The sequence below is a fragment of the Tarenaya hassleriana genome, unplaced genomic scaffold (assembly GCF_000463585.1).
Source record: "Tarenaya hassleriana unplaced genomic scaffold, ASM46358v1 Cleome9, whole genome shotgun sequence".
Classification (NCBI taxonomy): Eukaryota; Viridiplantae; Streptophyta; class Magnoliopsida; order Brassicales; family Cleomaceae; genus Tarenaya; species Tarenaya hassleriana.
The window spans coordinates 3720580-3742897 of record NW_010971389.1 but is presented as its reverse complement, the minus strand read 5'-3'; the positions used below and the strand labels follow the sequence as shown (position 1 = coordinate 3742897).

The 22318-nt window shown below is 42.8% G+C and overlaps 6 protein-coding genes across 7 annotated transcripts in view; 3 read left to right on the top strand and 3 right to left on the bottom strand.

The window, feature by feature from the left end:
* LOC104804287 overlaps positions 1-913 on the top strand; it is a 1397-nt gene extending 484 nt beyond the window's left edge. Inside the window, 1 exon segment of the mRNA XM_010528527.2 lies at positions 1-913. This exon segment is cut by the window's left edge and continues 4 nt beyond it. Within this exon segment, the coding sequence (XP_010526829.1) occupies positions 1-710 (710 nt within the window). The 3' untranslated portion in view covers positions 711-913.
* Positions 914-1775: 862 nt separating this feature from the next.
* Positions 1776-2811, top strand: LOC104804286. The gene has a single exon (XM_010528525.1). The coding sequence runs from the start codon at positions 1822-1824 to the stop codon at positions 2683-2685; it is 864 nt and encodes a 287-aa protein (XP_010526827.1). The 5' UTR covers positions 1776-1821; the 3' UTR covers positions 2686-2811.
* Positions 2812-3177: 366 nt separating this feature from the next.
* Positions 3178-5942, top strand: LOC104804285. Its single transcript, XM_010528524.2, has 7 exons — positions 3178-3509; positions 3833-3965; positions 4137-4240; positions 4332-4503; positions 4638-4778; positions 4897-4985; positions 5082-5942. The coding sequence occupies exons 1-7, from the start codon at positions 3418-3420 to the stop codon at positions 5770-5772; spliced, it is 1422 nt and encodes a 473-aa protein (XP_010526826.1). The 5' UTR covers positions 3178-3417; the 3' UTR covers positions 5773-5942.
* Positions 5943-6150: 208 nt separating this feature from the next.
* Positions 6151-8799, bottom strand: LOC104804284 (serine/arginine-rich splicing factor SR45a). Of its 2 annotated transcripts, XR_770327.1 has the most exons (9): positions 8708-8799; positions 8585-8604; positions 7971-8105; positions 7826-7849; positions 7601-7700; positions 7329-7478; positions 7016-7230; positions 6696-6765; positions 6565-6587 (listed from the first exon to the last, which is right to left on the bottom strand). XR_770327.1 is itself a non-coding variant. In XM_010528523.1 (8 exons), exons 1-8 carry the CDS (start codon positions 8708-8710, stop codon positions 6409-6411), a joined length of 681 nt encoding a protein of 226 aa, XP_010526825.1. In that variant the 5' UTR covers positions 8711-8799; the 3' UTR covers positions 6151-6408. The 2 variants fall into 2 exon arrangements, 1 of the variants encoding a protein (XP_010526825.1); XM_010528523.1 differs by lacking the exon at positions 7016-7230 and having other exon boundaries at positions 6151-6587.
* Positions 8800-9298: 499 nt separating this feature from the next.
* Positions 9299-13886, bottom strand: LOC104804282 (phospholipase D delta-like). The gene is given in 11 exon segments (XM_010528522.2): positions 9299-9800; positions 9909-10010; positions 10012-10110; positions 10566-10727; positions 10822-10970; positions 11086-11233; positions 11321-11389; positions 11497-11805; positions 11927-12121; positions 12254-12370; positions 12557-13886. Coding segments are annotated over 11 exon segments (2580 nt in total). The 5' UTR covers positions 13490-13886; the 3' UTR covers positions 9299-9503.
* A 323-nt stretch (positions 13887-14209) lies between these two features.
* Positions 14210-21889, bottom strand: LOC104804281 (DNA-directed RNA polymerase II subunit 1). Its single transcript, XM_010528521.1, has 14 exons — positions 21602-21889; positions 21085-21348; positions 20607-20906; positions 20366-20524; positions 20057-20218; positions 19750-19970; positions 19526-19667; positions 19097-19432; positions 18722-19008; positions 18342-18600; positions 15198-18259; positions 15006-15077; positions 14692-14906; positions 14210-14601 (listed from the first exon to the last, which is right to left on the bottom strand). Exons 1-13 carry the CDS (start codon positions 21683-21685, stop codon positions 14744-14746), a joined length of 5511 nt encoding a protein of 1836 aa, XP_010526823.1. The 5' UTR covers positions 21686-21889; the 3' UTR covers positions 14210-14601; positions 14692-14743.
* Positions 21890-22318: the final 429 nt, after the last annotated feature.

The window sequence follows — 22318 nt, the reverse complement described above, 5'->3', positions numbered from 1 at the left end:
CTCTTCTCCATCACCAGAAGGGGAAAGTTCTCGAAGATTCTTTGGATGCATCGCTTCTGTTGTTAGATACTTGCGAGGCGCTGAGGAACATCCTCATGGCGATGAGGGAAGGCATTCAGAATCTGCAATCCGCTCTTCGAAGGAAGGGATTGGATCCAATCGTCGAACAGGACGTTAGCGCTTACGTTAACGTGAGGAAGAAGGCGAAGAAGGAGATCGCGAAACACATTACAGCCCTGAAGAAGATTCAATCCAGAGAAGGTTCCTTTAACGTTTTCGCCGACGGAAACTACGAGAGCGTAATTGTGAACGAAACGATCAGAATCACGGCTTCGATTTTCAGGCATACCCTTTTGTTCCTGTCGACGCCGACATGGACAAAGATGAAGAACACTGATGGGTTCTTCTGGATTCCAAGAAAGGTGATTCCTTTCGTGTCGTCGACTTCGTCTGAGAAGGGGTTTGATCTGATTAACAACGAAGTGCAGAGCCTGGATCTGTTTATGGGTTCGTTTCAAGATTTGAGATCGAGAGTCAGAAACAACGGTGAATCCAATTCAAGAACCGAAGCTGAAGTTCAGAGGGTGCAGAAGAAGCTGAGGGATCTTGAAGGTGGTTGTCGGGCATTGGAGACAGGACATGATTCAGTGTTGAAGTGTTTAGTTCAGTACAGAGTCTTGCTCCTTAACATCATCAGTAGAACCGTGTAAAAAAAAGATTTTTTTTCTTTATCTGTTATTGTTCAATCCGTTACATGTACATTTTTTTTTGGCCCATCATGGTTACAAGTGTAATAGTTCTTCCCAAAATCATACATACATACATACAATACTTTAAACGCAAAAAAAAAAAACTCGGATTTTTTTATGTATATGATGCCCAAACTTGGGTGGACTAGTGGTGAGAAAACATGCAGAGCATGTTCTTATCCTGGATTCAAATCCAAACGTGGGGAGAGGCATTCATATGGGTTTTTCCGGTAATCTGAGAGATGTAGTCGGGTCTTTTAACTTCCGGATTATAAAAAAAAAATTAACTTTTTTACATTTAATTATCTTATTATAACGGGAAATAGAAAAATAATGATGATGCAATTTATAATGGCGTGATATAATAAGTGCACCACAATATGTTTATGTTTTGAACTTTATTGCTTTTATTTTGTGTATCATTCAATGAATTGTAAAAGCCAAATCCTAAAAGCATCTTGTTTTTGCGCCACATTATTGGAGAGTTTATCCACACCCAATTGCTTTGTTTGATAATTATTTAAATTCTTTCCCCAAACGTTACACGTGGCAATGCCTCATATGATACAATTATCAGCGAATATAATGTGAGAATCTAAAAAAATCTCCCGCCTTCTACACGTGTACGTACAATGAGAATAGTAACAAAATACCTTTAGGCTAATCATATGAAGTACATTTTTTTTAAATTTAGGAGGACGTAACAAAGCTACGTATTCATTAACAAAAAAAAAAAAAAACAAAGCTACGTATTACCCGTATATGATATGGTCGAGAAGATCCGGATCTTGTTACCTACCGTTAACACTAAAGACGGTCCAAATCATTTAAATAATAGGTTTTTCCATAGATAATGTGGCACAACGGGAGGCAGAACAGATGATGAGTCATCCGTTTTGTGGCCAAATAATTACGCAAAACTTGACAAGAAAAAGGCACGACAGCTCATGTCGCATCATTATAATATTATAATCTTTATAATTAAACCAATTGTTGAAGTATTGCTGGCCGATGGTGTAACATAAACCCACGCTATATATATGTGCGTGCATGTATGTAATGTTCTCGTTGAATGCCGCAGAGCAAAAACAAACAGAAAATGGCGATCAAGAACCATGTTAGATCGATCAGTTTCCCTTCGAGGTCGCATCCGAGCACTCTTGCGATAGAAGAAGGGCTTAACGAGCTATCGGCCATGGAGATTTCGACGTCGAGTTCGAGATCGATCTGTGCGAGTTTGTCGGGCTTGGAGGAGCTGTACAAGTGTACGGACGATCTTCTGAACATGGGTTCGACGCAACGGGTTCTGTCTGAACGTAGGAAGTTTCTCGAAGAACTGCTTGATGGGTCGCTGAGATTGATGGATATATGCAGTGTTTCGAGGGATCTAATGGTGGAGACAGGAGAAAACGTTCGAGCTCTTCAGTCTGGTGTGAGAAGAAGGAGAGGAGGAAACGACCACGGCGTCGTTTCGAGTTACGTGGGTTTCAGGAAGAACATGAGGAAACAGGCTCGGAAGCTTCTTGTCTCACTGAAACAGATCGAGAACATAGCTGGGAGGGTGATCACGGATGAAGAAGACGACCACCTCGTGGCAGTGGTCCACGTGATGAGACGCGTCGTCTCGGTCAGTGCCTCGATCTTGAACTCGTTCTTGGAGTTCTTGTCGGGAAGTAAGAAGAACAAGTGGTCGTTGGTGGTTATGAAGATGCTGCAGAAAGATGGCGAGGAAACCGACAAGATCAAGAAGAGGGAAGAGAACGAGTTAGAGAGCCTCGACTCAGTGGTCTCACGCGGAGAATATTCTCGCGAAGTTCTTGGAAAGAAACTGGAAGAGCTGGAGATAAGCGTTGGAGGGTTTGAGAAGAATCTTGAAAATTTGTTCAGACGATTGATCAGAACACGCGCTTCGCTCCTCAACGTAACCTCTCAGTGATTAGGGAAGACGAAGAAGAGGTTTATGTAATTAGTATATACAATTTTGTACACTACATTAATTGATGATATATATACTAATATACATGTATATATATATGTGTATTCCGTTGACGGTGAAAAAGTAATCGAGATATTATTAGAGAATATATTGTTAAAGAATTTTAGATGGTGCGCAATTTAGAGAATATAAATTTCGAAAAAATAAAAACAAGATAAAATCTAAATGTTAAAAAATATTTAATTGTATAAGAATATACAATGCATGTTTAGTTGTATAATTGGTGAACTAAATGCACAATTATTAATTATCACTAGTATTTCAGTAAATACCAAGATACTTAGGAAATAAAATGATTTCATATCTGACTTTTTTTTTCATGTATAATAAACGGATATTGTCATCATTAATTATCTATTTATGATTAAATTTGATTTTACGAGTTATAAAACATGGCATGTTCTAAAAGCCCAAACAAGGCCCAGTAAGAAAGATCCAACAATAATGAACATTGGATCCTCGTTCGGTTGGTCATTCCCAAGGCACGAGCGTGACGTGTGAAAGGAGACGTAACGGCTATATTTTGACGGGGTCAACTTCTCTGGAAGTCGGTGATCCACGTGGGCCCCACAAATAGTCTGCTTCCAATCCCTCTCAACGGTCCGTTACGCTCTTCTTCTTCTTCTTCGGGTGCTCTGCCTTTTGTCGTCCACTACCAGTGACAGGAGAGAAATGACGGTCGTCGGAATAGCCTCCGCACAGTCCAAGAAGCTCATGAAGTTCAGTCTCTCTCTCTTCCGCCGAGGCTTCAACCCTTCCAAATGGTTCTCTCTCTCTCTCTCTGTTGGGTTTTGGATGGACATTTTCAGATGGGTTCTCGCAAAGTTGAAAGTTTGTGTGCTCTTGAGTCCCCTCATGCTAATTTACCCTGGGAATCGACGTGGGCGTTCTCAGATTCTTAGTTTCATCTTCCCTTTTTGGTTGCCCAGGAAAAAAAATCAGCAATTTTGATTTTCTGGCATCAATAACCTAATCTTTTTTTCCCTATTCATTTGTGTATATTTCTGAGCGCAATGAACTCAGATTCTTCGTTTAACTCTCTGATCAAAGCGTCTGACGATGAACTTGTGTTGTTTTTCTTAAAAAGCAAAACGGCGGCGAAGATGGCGATGGCTCGGATAAAGCTACTGAGGAACAAAAGGCAAGTGGTTGTGAAGCAGATGAGGCGTGACATTGCTATGCTTCTTCAGTCCGGTCAGGATGCCACCGCTCGTATCCGGGTTTTCCCCTGTTTCCCTTTTGCCCTGTATCTTAACTTAGTTCTGGTTTTAGGGTTTATGATTCTTTAGGGTTCTTATCTATGTTCCTTTGTAGTTCCTTTTCCTGTCCTTTCCACAAGATTCTTAGGCCGCCGCTAACAACAGAACCCCACTGATGAATTCACATTGTAGGTCGAGCATGTGATTAGGGAACAGAATATTCTTGCAGCAAATGAGATCATCGAGCTTTTCTGTGAACTAATTGTCACCCGCCTCACTATCATCACCAAGCAGAGGTATGCCTGTTAAGGGAAACCCTTGTCCTGATCATGTGTATGTATTGGTTGCTCATGTTGAAGTGTGTGTCTGGCTGCAAATGTCATTTAGGGAATGCCCTGCTGATCTTAAGGAAGGAATCGCCAGTGTGATTTTCGCAGCGCCCCGATGCTCAGAAATTCCCGAACTTGCAGATCTTAGAGATACATTCGAGAAGAAATATGGAAGAGATTTTGTATCAGCTGCTACCGATCTGAGGCCCAGTTGCGGTGTAAACCGAATGGTAATTGATACATCATATTATATCGCTCGTGTAGAGTATGTCGGAATTGAAAGTTCATTTTTTTTCCATTGAAGCAAGTATCTTTTAGTGATCCATATTCACCTTTGTGTGCTGTTTTTCTCTTCTGCTTGTAGTTGGTGGATAAGCTCTCGGTTAGGAACTCGAGTGGTGAGTTCAAGCTGAAGATCATGAAGGAAATTGCTAAGGAATTCCAGGTTGATTGGGACACAACAGAGTCCGAGCAGGAGCTCCTCAAGCCCCCGGAAGAAGTCATAGTACGTTTTTGTTTACTCGAACTTTCTCTCATTCCCTTTTTTTTCGCCACATCTGCTGACCCGAGAAGAAGAAGTGATTAGGGATTCTAATCCTTCACTCGTTCTTTCATGACGACAGGAAGGGCCACGGACTTTTGTCAGTGCGTCGAGTTTTCCTGTTAGGCCTGCAGATCATGAACCTCTCGATCGAAATACCCCAATGCCCAGGTGAAAGAACATATCTGAAGAGTTCGACCGGTGAAAAATGTTTTCCCGTAAGCTCTTTTTTTTTTTCCTGATCATTCCTTTTCATTGTTTGCTCAGATCGAACAGTTGCAATGGCGGCGTCACCACGCATTTCCAAGACACAGAATCTGCAGCCGAAGCAGCTGCTGAATCAGCCATGAAAGCGGTAGCTGCAGCACAAGCAGCTGCCTTTCTGGCAAACAGAGACGTCAAGCAATTCTCCGAACCATCGTCAATCGGTAACACTACAAACCCGAAGAACCCACATTACATGGATCATCATCCCCATTCTGGACATTCAGCTTCAAGAGCACAATCCCAAGACTCTGAAATAAGCTCGGGAAAACGCTCCGTGGAAGACAGAAGAAGAGCCTGTAGGAGACGCAGCAGCTATAACGCTGGCTCGGGCATAAAGTTTGATGAATCTGACAACGAGGAAGACACCGGGACAACAGAAGAAGAAGCAGCCGAGAAAAAAGCAGACACTTTCAGGGTCAAGAGGCACAGTAACAACTCTGCTGCTCGGACAGAGATCAACTTCGATGAGTCAGACTACGAAGAGGAGACAGAACCAGAAGAAAACAGGTCAGCAGTGGCTCGCTTTTCATCTCTCCCTCCCACTCGGCCACCGCCCCAAGCTCCTCCTCCTCCTCCTCCATCGGAGGCCAGACGAGACTCTGGAGGTCACCATGTTCACCCGAAACTTCCCGACTACGATATGTTGGCTGCTCGATTTGAGGCTCTCAAGCGCCGTAAATCTCATGGCTGAGTTGCATTTTTCTGCTGAAATTCCGGCTTCATTGGACTTGCAGCTATAATAAGGGGAACGTATATGTAATATCCAAAGTGCATAGTGTTGGGGTTATATTCTTTTGTATGGGGCATCGTATTATACTCTGAAAATTCCAAGAGTGGTGTATTATTTATTCCTTTTATATACGGAGTCTTTTTTTGGCCCTAAAAGATTGAAAAATCACAGCTTTTGTTCTCAAGAATGGCAAGTAGCATTGAAAATGTGAGCTGACTGATTCACAAACTAGCAAGCAACCTGAAAATGTAAAACCGGTACGACATTCCTCATATTTTACTACATGAGGGCAAAAACCAATCCGGACATATATGATAATCCTAAACCAATGGACATCGGATATTCGAACCCTAATTTAAATGATCCTTCATGCTAACAAGTAACAACGAAGCAATGTTGTTACTTAAAAACACCATAAAGTTTGTAGTTCTCACTCATACATTCTGAAAGCTCAAGCACCAAACCCACAACAAAAGAGGACATTAGTTTGACAAAGAGATCCAAAGCGGAGACAATCTGTCATCGAAATTACACATACCTACTTCAAACGGAGACAAGTGTTCCAGATCATATCATTTGGCTAATATTCCCATTAGCTCACCTTGAACCACGGGGGTGCCTCCTTTCAGGGCTCCCGTATGGAGAGTAAGACCGATCTCTCCTCGATCTTCTCCCACGAGGCGAATAGTCACGTCCTCCTCTGTAAGGAGACCGTCTTGGTGACCTTCTGTGCCCGTAATCATCTCTCCCATGGTACCTGCTACCACGGTCCCGCCCTTTTCCCCCCAGATATAGAAAACAAAAAAAAAGTAACAGAAATATATCATCTTTTTGAAATTGCTTGCTGAAACCATTGATGAAACAAATTTCAATGTCTGACTTACCATAATCCCTCGAGCTTTTCAGGCCAAGATAATGTCCAGGGGTGGGAGTTCTTGGTCGCCTCCTACGGGACTGAAGGAAACAGAATAAAATCATATAGAATGAGATGCAAAGTCAGACAGCCTGGAAGCAGAGAGAACCGATGACAATGGAGACAATCAGCTTGCTAAAACCAGAACTTGTCAAAAGCATTTTCAGGGAAAAAAACAATTATTTAAAGAACAACTCGAAAATAGACAAGAAAAGGAAACCAAAAAAGGTATGGAAAGGATAAACATGCGTAAATCAGTGTAGCATCAGATAAACTCAAAGCCTCCAATACCATGAAAGCCCTGATTAAAAGTTGTTGATAATGTCCGTTGATTAGTTGAGAGTTGAAATTGAATGCTGAAGTTGTATAGATGTTGGGCAATATAGTTGCTATGATTAGTTGATCAGATCATTTGGGAAAGCTGTTTAAGCTGGCCATTGATCAAGCTGTGTTTCACTTATGTTGGCAAGGATGAACTCATCATCTTTGATTGCTGCCAACACTAGCTGACACAATATATTCTGAATGCAGTCAGAAAGCCTCCGAGTCAACAAGAATGATATCAACTATTAACATATTGCCACAAAATGTGTAGTGTGATTACCCTTTCAACTGTAATGTATCGTCCCTCAAGAACAGATTGGTTGAGGTACTTGATGCAGCGATCAGCGTCTTCATAGGTTTCCATTGTAACAAAGGCAAAACCACGAGATACACGAGTGCGGGGCTCCACCACAAGAAAACATGAGGAGACCTAAACGGAAATGCAGCTAATTAACTTCAAAATTAAAGATCGGATGGTAGCATTCTAGCAGATGTGAAGACAAAACATATCAGATTGTTATAAAGGAAGGAGGATATGCAACATCTTGTCACCTTTCCCTCCTTGGAGAAGTGCTCTTCCAGGTCCCTTTCTGTGACCCTTGTAGATAGACCAGTCACATAAAGCGTATTTCCAGGATTCTCAACTTCGGTCCTGTCAACAAAAATGTAAAAAATAACAAAATTAGACCATAAAAGAAGTTATCTCAGGCACCAGTGATACTACAAAACAATGTAAGCTTTTGAAAAAAAAAAAGGAAAAGAGCAGCTATAACCAACCTCCCACGACTTCTTGACCTCGATCTAGAAGGGAAACAATCAAATAAACAATAATTGATAAGTATACGTCAGACAAAATCCACCTAGAGACATAATCCAGCTGCACAAGGCACAAGCAATAGCAAAACCTAACACAACAACTAACCTGCCACGGCTCCTTGAGCGAGATCTTGGCCTTGGCAAGGATCTGGATCTGGACCTGGACCTGGCCCTAGGCCTAGACCTAGATCTGGATCTGGACCTGGACTGTTCTTTCCAGGGTGAAGGAGATCGTGAATCCCTGATGCAGCAAACATGTAAACAATTACACATCTTTAGTCTGCGCTCTGGGTTGAAAATCAACTCTCAGACCAAGCATCCCACGAACCGTAGGACAGTGGTACTGTTGTTCTAGTGGAGACTTCAGGAGTTACCAAACTCATTTGCAGTGGAAGAACATTACGAAGGAAACAAAAAACAACCCACATCACCGTACATGTTACGCATAGCTTAGAAAAGCAAAATTCACACACTTTTACACACCACAGCACAAAAGCCAAGATATTCTCATATACACCAAACAAGTCTATAAGCTTCGTAACATACGTATGCCAAGGGCTATGGAAATGACAAAACACAAAACATCCAAGACGCGGATGGACATATAAAGCGAGTTGTAGCGAACGAAATCGAACACCAGTGAGAGAAACGAAGGCTAAAATGTACAGATTAGATCACTGGCAACAACAAAACATTCGAAGGGAAAAAGCTGAATCTAACCTTCTCCTAGGAGAATCCGCCTGCACAACGAATCAAAACAAATCCAGAGATTACTTACATATCCAAACGATATAGACGACGGAGAACAATATCGAAAACAATTGACGAACCCTAAAGGCTTACCATTTCGAGAGAAGCAGAAAGGCGCGAGTCGGGGCAGAATTGGAGAGAATTAGGGTTTTACTGTGGGCAAAAGCGCAACAATCTGCAGAATGATTTATTCGAGAGAAGTTTATATATAACGCGAGTTATAATTACATGCGGCAAGACTCACGTTTATTCACCTGCGCCTGAATGTTTTTTGTTGGCTCAACTTCATGATTCTCTCTTTTTTACTTTTACCAAACAAAATTTTGATTTTTTTTTTATTAAAACATAGTAAACAATTAAAAAAAACAATCTTATAGAAACCATCAACTCATTAATCTATTTAAAATTAATAAATAGTTTTTAATTTTTATGAATAATATACAAATATAATAAACTTCCAAATAGAACTATACCCATCAAACAAACCATTGGATACTATTACCCGAATAAAACTTAACCAAATATCACAAAACTTAGAAGAAACCTAATAACATATGAATAACATTAGTGATAGTACACTAAATAATTAAAATTTTAAACTTGATCACATCTTACATATTATTGTAAAAAATATTAAAAATGTTGTACTAATTGATAAATAAATAGAGACTATTTTTGTTAACAGAATCATGTCAAAAAATATTTTCACCAAATCCATTATTTAGTTTCTTCTAAAAGTTTTAAGAAAATGATGTTTACCAAATTTTACAGCAAAAAATAACACAACACACCAAATAGAACCACACTCTATGCTCTTCCAACACATTATTACTTCACCTCTTCAACTTAACTGAGTTTTGTCCATTCCTTTCTCACAAATATCGGACAGCTAAGTCGTCAAGGCGTCAGGAAGAGCAACGGAATGAGCTCCGATGATCTTACCGCCGACGTCCGGGAAATCCTCGAAGTCGGGAAGAGAGCTGACTCTACCGTCGGAATCGACTTGGAGAGGGTATTTGATGAGGTGACCTTTCAGCTCTGCGAATTCTTCAGCCGTGAACTTGTTCCAGTTATCCTCCGCGATTTGGTTCACCGCTCTCACACATTCCACGTCCTCTGCCTCCACGAAATGCCTACTCGTCCCGCCCAGATGTTCCGCCCATAGCGACATTCTGTATCCGTAAACCTGTGGCAATGAACATATTCGTCTTGATTCTGTAACTGAATCAACTCCTAATGTATTTTGAAAAAGATCGAATTTTGTATTTGAACTCGGACTCGGGTTACATGATACCTGGCCGCGAGGGTGTTTGCGGTTAGCAGACCACGTGCGGTGAGGTTGATAAGCGCCCATTGCTATTTCGGTGTCTTTAGTGCCAGCCAGTGATCTTTGGTTTTATATTTGCGGATCCGATGATTACGTATTGATCATCTACTATCATCCCTTTCGCATGCACATAAATCATGAACCTCTTGAACTTATACGAATCCGGTACCTGAAATTTGAGATGATATGTATGCATCAGGGCAGGCACGTAATTTGGGTATCCGAGCTTTATATGAGATAAAATCGGGTAATAATGTCAAGAAAACCCGAAAATCGGGTTTGGACTCGAGTAATTGGGACCGAGATCAGCATTACCCGAATGAACCGTAAAATGACATATTCGCCTCTTACATAAAACCCTACGGAAATTTCAAGTTCGAGTTCGGATAGCCCGAAAATTTCTGACACCTGTCAGAATCAACTCATATTTATATTGACAAGAAAATCCAAATTTCGAAAACAAAAGTATCCGACTAAAATGGCCACGGAATCGGGTAATATCTCATGAGACCCGGGTTCGGATTCGGGGCGTGCCCAATATTATGCATTATGAAGTGAGTAAGAAACTTTCTCCATTTTGATCTTGTGATTTGCATGAAGAGATTTCAGATTTCGGAATCATACCGAGTTGCCGTTGCCGCCATTGTTGTCCATCAAGCTTTCTGGAAGTTGTTCTCTTTTACCAAGAAAGTAAAAGTTGAGGTAATCCAAAGGATGAGCATCTAACATCTGCATCGACGTCAGCTCCTTCGCTATAACTCCGTACATCATCTGCATCGTCTGGCTCTGCACCAAATGAGAAGGATCCTCCATGAAAGCAAATTCAAGAAGAACCTCTATGATATGATATTATATATATATTTGTGTGTGTGTATATTACCTGCCAGTATAGAATTTCCTGGACAGGGCCAGACTTGGGGTCACCTTCAGGCCACAAGGGTATAACTATATACACTGCAAATCTCTCTCTGGCTCTAATCTTGGTAGCAATCTTCAATGCCAACTCCATTGGAACGAGATTGTCAGCTCCTGCCAGTAAGAACAAGTGCATGAACATAGAAAAAAAAGCATTCAACTTTATCGCCGATATCAATTCTGCAGAGGATTTATGAACTCGGGTCGGGTCCAGGAACGAGAAAGAGACCTGCGTCTTTATAAGAAGGCCACGCATAGGAAGAACCGAGGAAATACTGATTCTCGATATATATGAAATGCTGAGCGGATCTTATTGCTTGGATGTATGCAGTCTGGATGCTTTTATCAACGACCAACCGTTTTGCACACACAAGATTCTGCATTGAACATACAAATTCTGAAGACTTAAAAGCTGAATCGTGGAAAGGACAATGATTAAGGAAGAAATGATTTCATCTACAGACCACGGCCTCGGCCTCATCAGTGTATTTCGGGAACCCTTTCACCGATCCTGAGTCAATAGACCGGAATATCTGAAAGTTCAAAAAAAAGAGAAAAACACAACTTTAGGCGGATTCTTGAATGAATATCGTTACACGAAAACGTGTCTTGCAGGAAGGCATTTGCATAAAAACAAAACCTGAACATGCCAGTTTTCGGGGTCATCTTCTTTCGAAACCCAAACTATCGGGCCATCATCCTTTGGAACTACTGTAGTACCATCCTTGAGATTTGAAAATGCGGGACTTAAAATCCACGAGATGCGTCCTATTCGTATCAGAGCATCGTCTTTCCAGCGACGTTTCCCTTTGAAACGAAAGCTGAACTCTTTCCATCGAGTTGCCTTTCTCCAACGCTGTTCAAAGTTTATGAGGACATCATATGCAGCCGGTCCATCTATTCGGCAGTGCAGATCATGCCAAGGTTGTCTTGGAGCCTTTGTGCCATTCTGATGAAGAAGAAGAAGAAGAAGAAGAAGGAATGGAGAAATTATCAGAAGAAGGGAAAGCAACAAGATTTCCAGATGTGGAAATGGAAACTACTGCATAAAATAATAATCATCTACTCACTGGAAATGTAGGATTGTGAAAATCATCCTTAAAAACAGTGTCAAGATCACGGAATAGGCGATGCTCGGGTGTATCATAGCGACCATCACATAGATCTATACCTCCTATAAAAGCTGTAATCTTACGGTTATTACCGGCGGCCTGAGTGTCCACAAGAACACATTTTTGATGGTGTGTGAAGAGAGTTCCCACAACCTGGGAAGTAAGCAGTAGAGACGATTCCAAAAGACATCTACGGTAAGAAGCTAGATCCATGGGCGAGAAACCGTATTCAAAGACAGAGTAGATTAAATTCAATCGATATATGTCGTAAAGACAGTAACTTACCTGCTGTTTGAACAACCCGAGCTTGCTGCTTGCGTAACGGGGAGACAGGACACATATCACAGAAGAGTGCTTGAAGAACTTCCTTGTCTCTTCATCATGGGTCTGCATAACTCCTGCCTGCACCAAATTCCATTAGGATAAGATCGAAAACACCGAAACCAGTATGTTCGGACATGAACAGAAACCAGATTCCTAATCTTTTTGGTGTTCTGAAACCAGTAAATGAACACGAACACTGCAACTATGTCAGAAACAGAGCTCAAAATGGCTAAAACAGGCAAGAAATGGAAGAAGAACACTTACTGTTCTGAATCCGAACTTATCATGAGAAGTCTTGTCATCCCAGACAAGAAGCAAAACTCGAACGCCCTCTTCTGATTTGTACTTCAAGAGTTCCCCAAGTGTTAAATCTCCACCTCGCGGCAATGGCCTTGTGGGTTCTCTAACCAGCTTCACCTTGTGGAAGACCGACCAGCCGACAATGTATATCATATGGTGAGCCTCTGAAATGGCGTAACATATATCCTCCCAGCATTTCTCCTGCCGGAAAACCTTCCCGTCGTCCAGCTCTATCTCCGGCAACATTCCGTCCATGACGTGAGCATCCTGGTACAACCTCACATGACTTCCTTTCCTCAGTGGAAAGTATGTTCCTTTATCGCCTGTGATTCCCCGGCGGTAGGTTGGGTTCCGATCGAACGGCGTAAACTGCATCTCGAGATAGATGGCGGTGTCTTTCTTCGGCGGCTTTCCCGATGCGTCGAGGACCGGGAACCAACCGGAGATGCGTTGGCCGGAGGCGATTTCCTTCGCCGGGATCTTAGCGGAGCCGATGAGCTCCGCGCCGAATACGTCGTCGTCCTTGACCTGGAACTCGAGGTACGGCAATGGATGCGCCAAGCACACGACGAAATGCTCGTTCCAGTGAGGATCCTCGGAGTTTTTTAGGACGCGAGTACGAGCGAGAGTCGACTGCGGAACCACGACGGTGACGTACGGATCGCTAGTGATGATCTTCCGGTGGCCGTGAGAGTCTCTATCCCTGACTCCGTCACCGTCGCCGTTACCGGCGGAGTCGACATTCGCCGAAGGCGTGGTGCAAGCGTCGCAAGCGGTGAAACAGCGGCGGAGGTTCTCAGAGAACAGATCCATGTTCGGCAGCCTCCTCGCCTTCACGATTTTCAAATCCAAGTCACCGTGTAGGAGCATCACCTCCTCCGAGGCCTTGTCCGCCATCGCCGCCGCTTCTCTACGGCGACAGATCAAACAACGATAATCTAAAACAAGAATCGGAGAGCAAAGGTGCGGTGAAACGCAAAGAACGGTATATCAGGGGGGACTACAGGGATTGTCAGAGAACGGAAAAAGCCCGACACAAACCACAAAAACCCTACTGGAATTGTTGCAGAATCCGTGGGTATACGAGCAATGGCGAAATCAATGCACAGATCATAAAAAGTTTTGATTTTTAATAAGAGCAAGGATGGAGACGTGGAGGGCTGAGAGGAGTGTTGACGATGGTGTTAGCTTGCTGAGCTTTAATGTTTGGAAAGCAGTTCCGCACGTCATTGGCTTCTTCTCTCTCCGGTTGGAGAGAGAGAGAGGTGTGATGTGATGGCAGAAAGGCTTTGGATTTAACTAAAAGACAGCCTTTCAGGACAGGAAGGCAAATCAGATCTCACGTTAGTGTTGAATATACTCACTCGTGCTAGTTAAGCAAATTGAAACCCACTGGATTTGACAGAATCCCAAAAGTACAAAAGGCCCCCATCAGTTTTTCTGGTTTTGTTTTGTCTTTTTTTGTCTTATCTCGTCATCAACAGTTCAAAAATTAGTTCATTACAAAGATAAATATCCATTGTATTAAAAAAAAAAATCATTCCAAATTATACAATCAGATGGTATTATGAATCTTTCTCAAATCACCAGCAACAGAAAGATACAGCATTATGACAATAAAGCAGACAAAAAGATGACATTTTTTAGATACAGAAAGTGTTAAAGACAAAACAATCGAATCCAATCTCATCTTCCGACCACCTAATACTATCGTGTCCCTCCATTGATGACAAACCCAGAATCAGACAGTACACAAATAATATTGTTCCATTTAAAATTAAAAAAAAAATATCTTCGCAACACACAGAAGCTCGAAGCAAACCATCAAGAGTTGAGAGCTTATTTTTTTTTTCCTGTCACAAGTGCTTTTTTAGTAGAGTTTTTTTAACTTACAAACTCAAAGCATACAGAAACCACGTTCATGAAGTTCCTTACGACCACTTTTTTCACGCCCTTATCGGTTCTTTCTGTTGATTCCCGACTTTGAAAGCGTGAATATGGTCTGTTATCTGCGGTTAGACGACACTGCAACAATCAGTTAAGGATCGGTATGAAGATGAAGCAAGTGATCGATCCAACGATAAAGAGTTTCACAGTACCTAAAAAGCTTGTTTATGCTTCCATTGTTCTTCAGTTCTTCAACGGTTGCTTTTATTTATCATCCTTACCAGCCTGTCTGTCTTTCTGAGTCTTGTCCTCTTTCTCACCCTCATGTGGTGTGTACTGACCAGTCGACGATGGCGAGTACCCCGGAAGCGTTGGCGAGTATCCGGCACTTGGGCTGTAGTCAGGGCTCGCCCCCGAGCTGTATGGACTGTGTGACAGATTAAAGAAAGAAACAGCCCGGTTAATGTTACAGGGTTTCGAAGCCATTAATGGTGGTGGAAGCACACAACAGGGTAAAATGCCAAACCTGCTAGGGCTGTAAGTCGGGCTTGAAGGAGAATAAGATGGAGATGTCGGTGAATATGATGGAGATGTTGGGCTGCATAGTAAAAGTTTTCAAAAGTGTCAACGAACAACGAAAAGCACACAACAGAAAGACCGATTAACGAGAAGCCCATAAGGGATATAAGATAAGGCAAAACACCATAGCTTGCTGTACCTATAGTTTGGTGATGTAGGACTGTAAGGACTGGATGGCGACAACCTCGCGTTACTGGGAGAGTACGCTAGAGATGGACTGTATTTAGCCGACTGCGGGTTGTAGCTCGGTGAAGTATTACCATAACTCGGCGATGTTGGACTGTAACTTGGTGAAGCCGGGCTGTAGCCAGGAGATGTAGGGCTATATGCAGGTGAAGTAGGGCTGTAAGACGGCGATGTGGGACTGTATGAAGGCGAAGTAGGGCTGTAAGAAGGGGATGTCGGGCTGTAAGAGGGTGAGGTTGGGCTGTAAGAGGGAGAGGTGGGACTGTATGCAGGTGAAGTCGGGCTATAAGCAGGAGAAGTCGGACTGTAAGTGGGAGAAGTCGGGCTGTAACTCGGGGAAGTCGGGCTGTAGCTCGGGGATGTCGGGCTGTAGCTCGGGGATGTCGGACTGTAGCTTGGAGATGTAGGGCTGTAACTTGGAGAGGTGGGAGAATAAGATGGACTCGTAGGAGAATAAGCCGGGCTTGTTGGACTATAGCCGGGAGAACTCGGACTGTAAGTAGGCGAAGTGGGACTGTATCCTGGAGACGTCGGGCTGTATCCAGGTGAAGTAGGGCTATAACCAGGGGAGGTCGGGCTATATCCAGGTGATGACGGGCTATAGCCAGGAGATGAAGAGGGCGAAAAGGCCATTCCACCAACGTAAGGAGAGAACTGAGCATCTGAGATTGGCGACAAACGAAAATTAGGACTCAGCATGTAGCTCGGAGACATCATTCCCTCATGGTAAGGAGTTCCCGACACTGGTGAACGAGCAGGCGTCATCCCAAACTCCAGACCATCCATATAACTGGGGAGTTGCAGTTCGATTGCATTCTTCAGCATCGCATCGTTCAAATACAGTTCACAATCCCCAGTCCCGATCGGGGCAAGTTGGCCCAGCATTATATTTTCGGTAACACCCCGTAAGCAATCTGTCTCAGCATAGGCGGCAGCATCCAAAAGAATATCCACTGTTTCTTCGAAAGAGCATCTCATCAGTGGCCCAGTGTCATTTCGATTGATACCATGTCGAGTGATTGCCATTAGATGGCCACGATAAGTCATGGTATCACACAAGATGGCGAGATGGCGGTAGTTCACATAAGATCCATCAAAGGATATCACAACACGCAGTTCATCCAACAAAGCTCGACGAACTGCCTCGATTCCAAGAACTTCGATGATTTCAATCAAGTGATTGCTCGTCGTCCTCTTCGGATCCACATCTTCGTGGCACATAACAGCTAAGAGATTAACACCTTCTGTATCTAACATCCACTCCTCTGACGTCTTGAATCCATCTTGCTCATCAAACCGGCTCTTTCTGACCTGTTTAATGAAAACCTTGTTAATGTCTGGAATGCCTCTGAGAGCCATTTCAGTAAGCATGTTGCTCTCAATCTTTTTGAGGAAAACGTCATCTTCAGCCGATTCATCTTGCAGCTCCCCCTTCGGAGCCTCATCATTCATGATGCGGATCCGTAGGATGAGTTTTTGAGCATTGTCATCATTGAAAATACAAGTCAGGTCATCGTCAAATTCAAGATTGATCTTCTCGGCGATATCGGCCATACTCAACTTCTTATCAACCATCATCTCACGATTCAACTCAATACGCAGCAGCCATGGAGATATCTTGTCCGGAGAAACATCTTCGTCAGGCATCTCATAGTAGGACCTGACAAAGTCAAGGTCCTCTTCTATAATTGTACTCATTGGATCCGGGTCATACCAAACTTCCGTAGCTTGAGTGACACTCCTGAGAGTAGTATATTCCAAAGCACATTGAACGGTTTTAGCCCCTTCTTTTGTCTTACTAGGTTCAGGCCCGAGGTAGACAGATAGAGAAGGTGTTTTAATCCTTTTAGCTACATTAATAATCTCCCTCAACCTGGGAACACCAAGGGTAACGTTCTTGGCACTCACACCAGCATAGTGGAATGTATTCAGAGTCATCTGAGTGGCAGGTTCTCCGATTGATTGAGCAGCAACACAACCAATCATTTCCCCGGGCGCAACTAACGATTGTAGAAATCTTGATTCGATCTCACCGATAACCCATTCGAAAGCCTCACGGCTGAGCTTGTATTCCTCCAAAACCCGTTTACTCGCAAGAGTACTACGAAGTAGAATGTTGAAAAATAGAGTAGCGTTCTTCTGTGCTTCCACACTCAATGGATCATCTCCCGGGACAACCGACAGCCTCTCCTGCAGTTTATCGACGGCATCGACTATTTCAACCGGATGCATGTCTGAAATCTTCCTCAAGTCAATCTTGAAGGTCTTCTGTGCATTCCAGATATGTCTCTTGATGTTAACGGGCAATGGCCAAGTACTATCACCATTCGTTGCAATTTCTGTCCCGAGTTGAAACCTGTCAGCTTCAAGTTTCTGATATTCCGCATCAAAAACATCACGCAACTCCCGGATCCCTTTCAGATCTTCGAGATGCTCATCACTTAGGTAAGTTGGGTTCCAGTTTTCATCATCGATCTCGTACTTGAAAGTCCTATCGAACTCAAACTTTTTCATTTTCAGGGAATCTAGCTTCTGTGACTCAATCCACACAGCATCCATACCATCTTCCCCATAGAGAAATTGAATAACATCACCCAAGGAGTTCCTGACTGTACCGTCATACTTAACCATAATATCCTCCATAGCCTTAACCAATCGCCTCTGGATATACCCAGTTTCAGAGGTCTTCACAGCAGTATCAATAAGACCTTCCCTTCCTCCCATCGCATGGAAAAAGAACTCTTGAGGGGTCAATCCTCGCAGGTACGAGTTCTCGACAAATCCTCGACTTTCAGGACCATAATCATCTTTGGTGAAATGGGGCAATGTCCGCCCTATAAAACCAAATGGGATCCGCTTCCCTTCCACATTCTGCTGGCCGACACATGCTGTCATTTGAGAAATATTAATGAAACTTCCTTTGGATCCTGCTGTAACCATGGCCTTAAGATTGTTGGTCTCTGCCAAACTCTTCTGAGCACTGCTTCCAGCATCATCACGAGCTTTATTCAACACCTAACAGCACAAACAATGCGTTAGTATAGTAGGAAAGCAATGGAGGAGGATCATAAGCCAAGAATCAATCTCTTTTCGATACCTGGTTAACCCTGTTTTCAAAAGTCTCCGTCATTGTTCGTCCTGGTTCAGGGTCTAATTTCTTTTCCTGGAACTGCCGGATAAGATCTTTCACAGCATTCTTTGCGTTAGAAATAGTTTCGTTAATTTTCTCCATAGTTGCTGAGTCAGCAATCGTGTCACCAATCCCGATAGTAAAACCATTTTGCAAAAGCCAGTAATTGACAAGCCACTGAGTATGACCCAAGAACTTTCTAGCTGCATCTGGACCAACCTCTTCCCTGTAAAGCCAGTTCAACAAAGAGAAGTTAAAACAAAGGATCTCATCAAAACCAATAGTTCAATGTGTCCCACACAAGCCCTGAGATCACCATGGGAAGAAAACATAAGGCAGTATATTACCAAATGACATGAACAAGACTTCCAGTAGACGTCCCAAGCGTCTTTTTGCAAAGAGTCCCAGCAAGAAGCTCGCCTCTTTCAATCCGCACTTGAGTATCCCCTGGAGTTATGAATCCAGTCTCTTGATCCGAGTGCCACGCAGAAAATCGCAACAAATTTATCTGTTTTGGTATTATAAGATTGAAAACTTGTTTGCCAGTCCAAAGAGGACGCGGTTTCAAAATTGCAGGAGCTGGAACTTTTCCGTCGAAGTCTTCCCACCACATAAGTATGTTCATGAACACGTCCTGCCAAGTTGCAGAAAATATCAGAACACCGAAGTTAAATTAGTTTAACCCCTCACTACTTAGAAGCAAACTGCCACCGAGATATCACCTTCTCGATGAAGGTGTCCCTCTTAGTGATTTTACGGCACCCTAGAAGCGTATCCTGCACAATACCCATCACAGGCCTATTCGACTGAGGAGAAACGATACATTTAGGAACCATCATCAGCTCCAACACTTCTGCTCTAGTCTCAAACGACTGTGGGACATGCATGTTCATTTCATCACCATCAAAATCAGCATTGTACGGAGAGGTGACAGACAAATTCAGGCGAAATGTGGAGTACGGCATAATCCTAATTCTGTGGCCCATAATGGACATTTTGTGCAGACTCGGCTGACGATTGAAAAGAACAAAATCACCATCCTGCAAATGTCGCTCCACCTGTAACAAGAACATCAACACACATAAGGACTACACCGCAAAAAAAAAAAAATTTGCATGATGAGAGTAGAAAATATGGAAAGACAGTAATACTTTATATCCAAGTTCCAAATGGTGATCACTGCTCTTTTTAAGGTACCGAAGATCTAGCCTTTGCCCATCATCTCTTATGATATATTTGGCACCGGCCTTTCCAGGAGGAGGATGTGGCCCATATTCAACGAGCTCCTTCAGCCTGCCAGTCAAAAATTAAAGTGTCAACAAGAACAAGGAGAACACACACTGAATATAAAAATCAACACAGCTACAATGCTAACCTTTCAATGTTATATGGGGTAACTGTTTCTGGGTAAGTAAGATTCAGAGCGATACTCCATGGTACACCAAGTTCATCAATATTAATTGTAGGATCTGGTGTGATAACAGTTCGTGCAGAGAAATCGACACGCTTCCCCATCAAGTTTCCCCTGATCCTGCCTTCCTTTGCCTTAAGCCTACTGCAAATTGATTTGATGGGCCTCCCTGATTTTTGAGTAGCCTGCTCAAGATAAGGATATTTAAACAGAACCGAATTTGTACATAGCATAGCCATAGCAGATACAAAGCAAGATAGGAATGTGTTACCCTTGGCTGTCCAGGCAACTCGTTATCAAAATATGTTGCAATATGAAACTGCAAGAGTTGTGTGAACTCTGATATAATATGTGCCGGTGCCCCATTTTTTTCTTGTTTTTTCAAGTTTTCGTTGTGCCGAATAATCATCGCTAACTGATGAGTCAAATCATCCTGTATCGAGCCAAGCATAAAGTCAGAGATACAAACCAACTCAAATTCATGGAGAAGCAAAACAAAATCTAACAGCAATTATGTCGTAGATACTACTTGACTTGATTCAATTTAACAACAGGGATAGATAAAGCAAACAAGACTTGCCTCACTCCTGGCAGTGGCATCCATCATCACAGAGGGCCTCACAGGAGGCGGAGGAATAGGAAGGACTTGTAGAATCATCCAGTCAGGACGAGCATACTTAGGGTTAAACCCTAAGAGCTGGCAATCCTCGTCACTAATCCTCTTTAAAACACTCAAAACCTGCACGAAGCTTGCAAATTATCAGATTGACCAAAACATGACGGAGTAGAAGAGGACAAATCATTCTTAGGCAAACACAAACCCTATCAGCACCAAGTGTCTGTTTCCTTTCTGCTGGCTCAGGAAGCTGGTCCTGATCATCATTCTTCTTCCTTTGAGCTTTATACTCAGCAATCATTTTCATACCTTCAATAGTCAGCTTTGGCTGCTGAGCACCACACCCACCACGGCTTTTTTTAACTGGTTCGTCTGTGTCTTGGTTGTGGACATCAATTTCATCACCACCTTCACATTTGGTCTTGTTTTTGCAGGCATCTAAAATCTTCTTAAGCCTGTTTTTGGGATTCTTTATCTTCAAAGCCTGCTTAAATTTATGGTCCTCCTGCATGGAAATTCCAATACGATAATTAGATGCAGTACACATGGCAGGAGAAATACTCATATGGTTCTAACATCTCTAAATGCATGACTCTCTAGTAATCCCAATTCTCTTGAAAATAGACTTGAGCCAAAGCCCAGAAGAAATTTTCCCTGGTACATGTGCCATAAATCCTCCATACCTCGTCAGCTAAAATTTTGGAGCAATTGAAGCAAACGCATCGCATGATACTCAACACGATCTTCAAGAAACCGACATGAAACATCGGCTTGGCGAGCTCGAGATGGCCAAAGTGCCCCGAGCACTCAGCCATGTTAGCCATACACGTCTCACACTTCACCTTCCGATCAATGGTACCAAGCCGAGGATCACTCAGTCCTCCAATCTTCGGTTTTCCCTTCTCGGTAGTCTCACTATGCTCAATATGTACAACCGACATTTGTCTCTGCATAAACAAAACCAAACCGCCATTAGAAACCAGCAACATAGAACCGCAATCAACCCACCATAATCCACAGCTGCAGCTTCCAATTGACATAAAAAAACAGGAGAAAACAAGCTGCTCAACTAATCCCACAAATTTTCTAACTTTCATACTCCCCCCACAATATTCCTGCTAACCAAGCAAGGCAGAAGAAGAGCACGGAAGCAAAGAAGATGAAGACATCAAGCGAGAGCCAAAGAAACAGAAGAATTACGATTTCATCCGGGCTGACTATGCCAAACTGAACCACCCGGACTTTGGCCACCTCCGCCGGAGAAAACGGAAACCGAGTATCCATGGCGGCAGAATCCAATCAAGACAAAAGAAACCCTAGAATCGGGACTTCTCCACAAGCAAAAATTCAAGAACTTTTCTTCACTGTTTTCCTCTCAATCCGTTCCTTAGAGGTTTCTGTTCGATTGTGTCAGTCAGCTACTCGAGCTTCCATCTGACATGGCGAGATCTGAATTCTCCCTCGCGCTTCTTCGTCCCTTCAGGAAGAAAAACGCGTACGCTAAACAAAGTCTTGAGCCCTAAGGGTCTATTTATAGACAAAGTGGCTGCGCTAGAAATGCCGCATTCGTTATCATGCGCCGGGTGCGCAGTTTTGTAACCCTTAACTGGATCGAATGATTGAACCCAGAGGCCCACTACGGCCCATTTTCTAAATACAAAATAGATTTTACATTGAAAAATAACCAAAGGGCGACTGGTCCAAAAATGTCATCAAGAGGCCATGTAAATCAAAGATTGTACAATTATAAAACTGTGAAACTATATAAAAAAAATAATAATATTAAGGATAATCCCGGTAAAAAAACAATTATAAAAGGCTCCTGATGTCATAGGATATTGGGTCAAATAAATAGCCCATAAAATTATAGGCGTCAAGGCCCAAACATTGGCGGCGTCAAAATTCCAGTATCTGGTG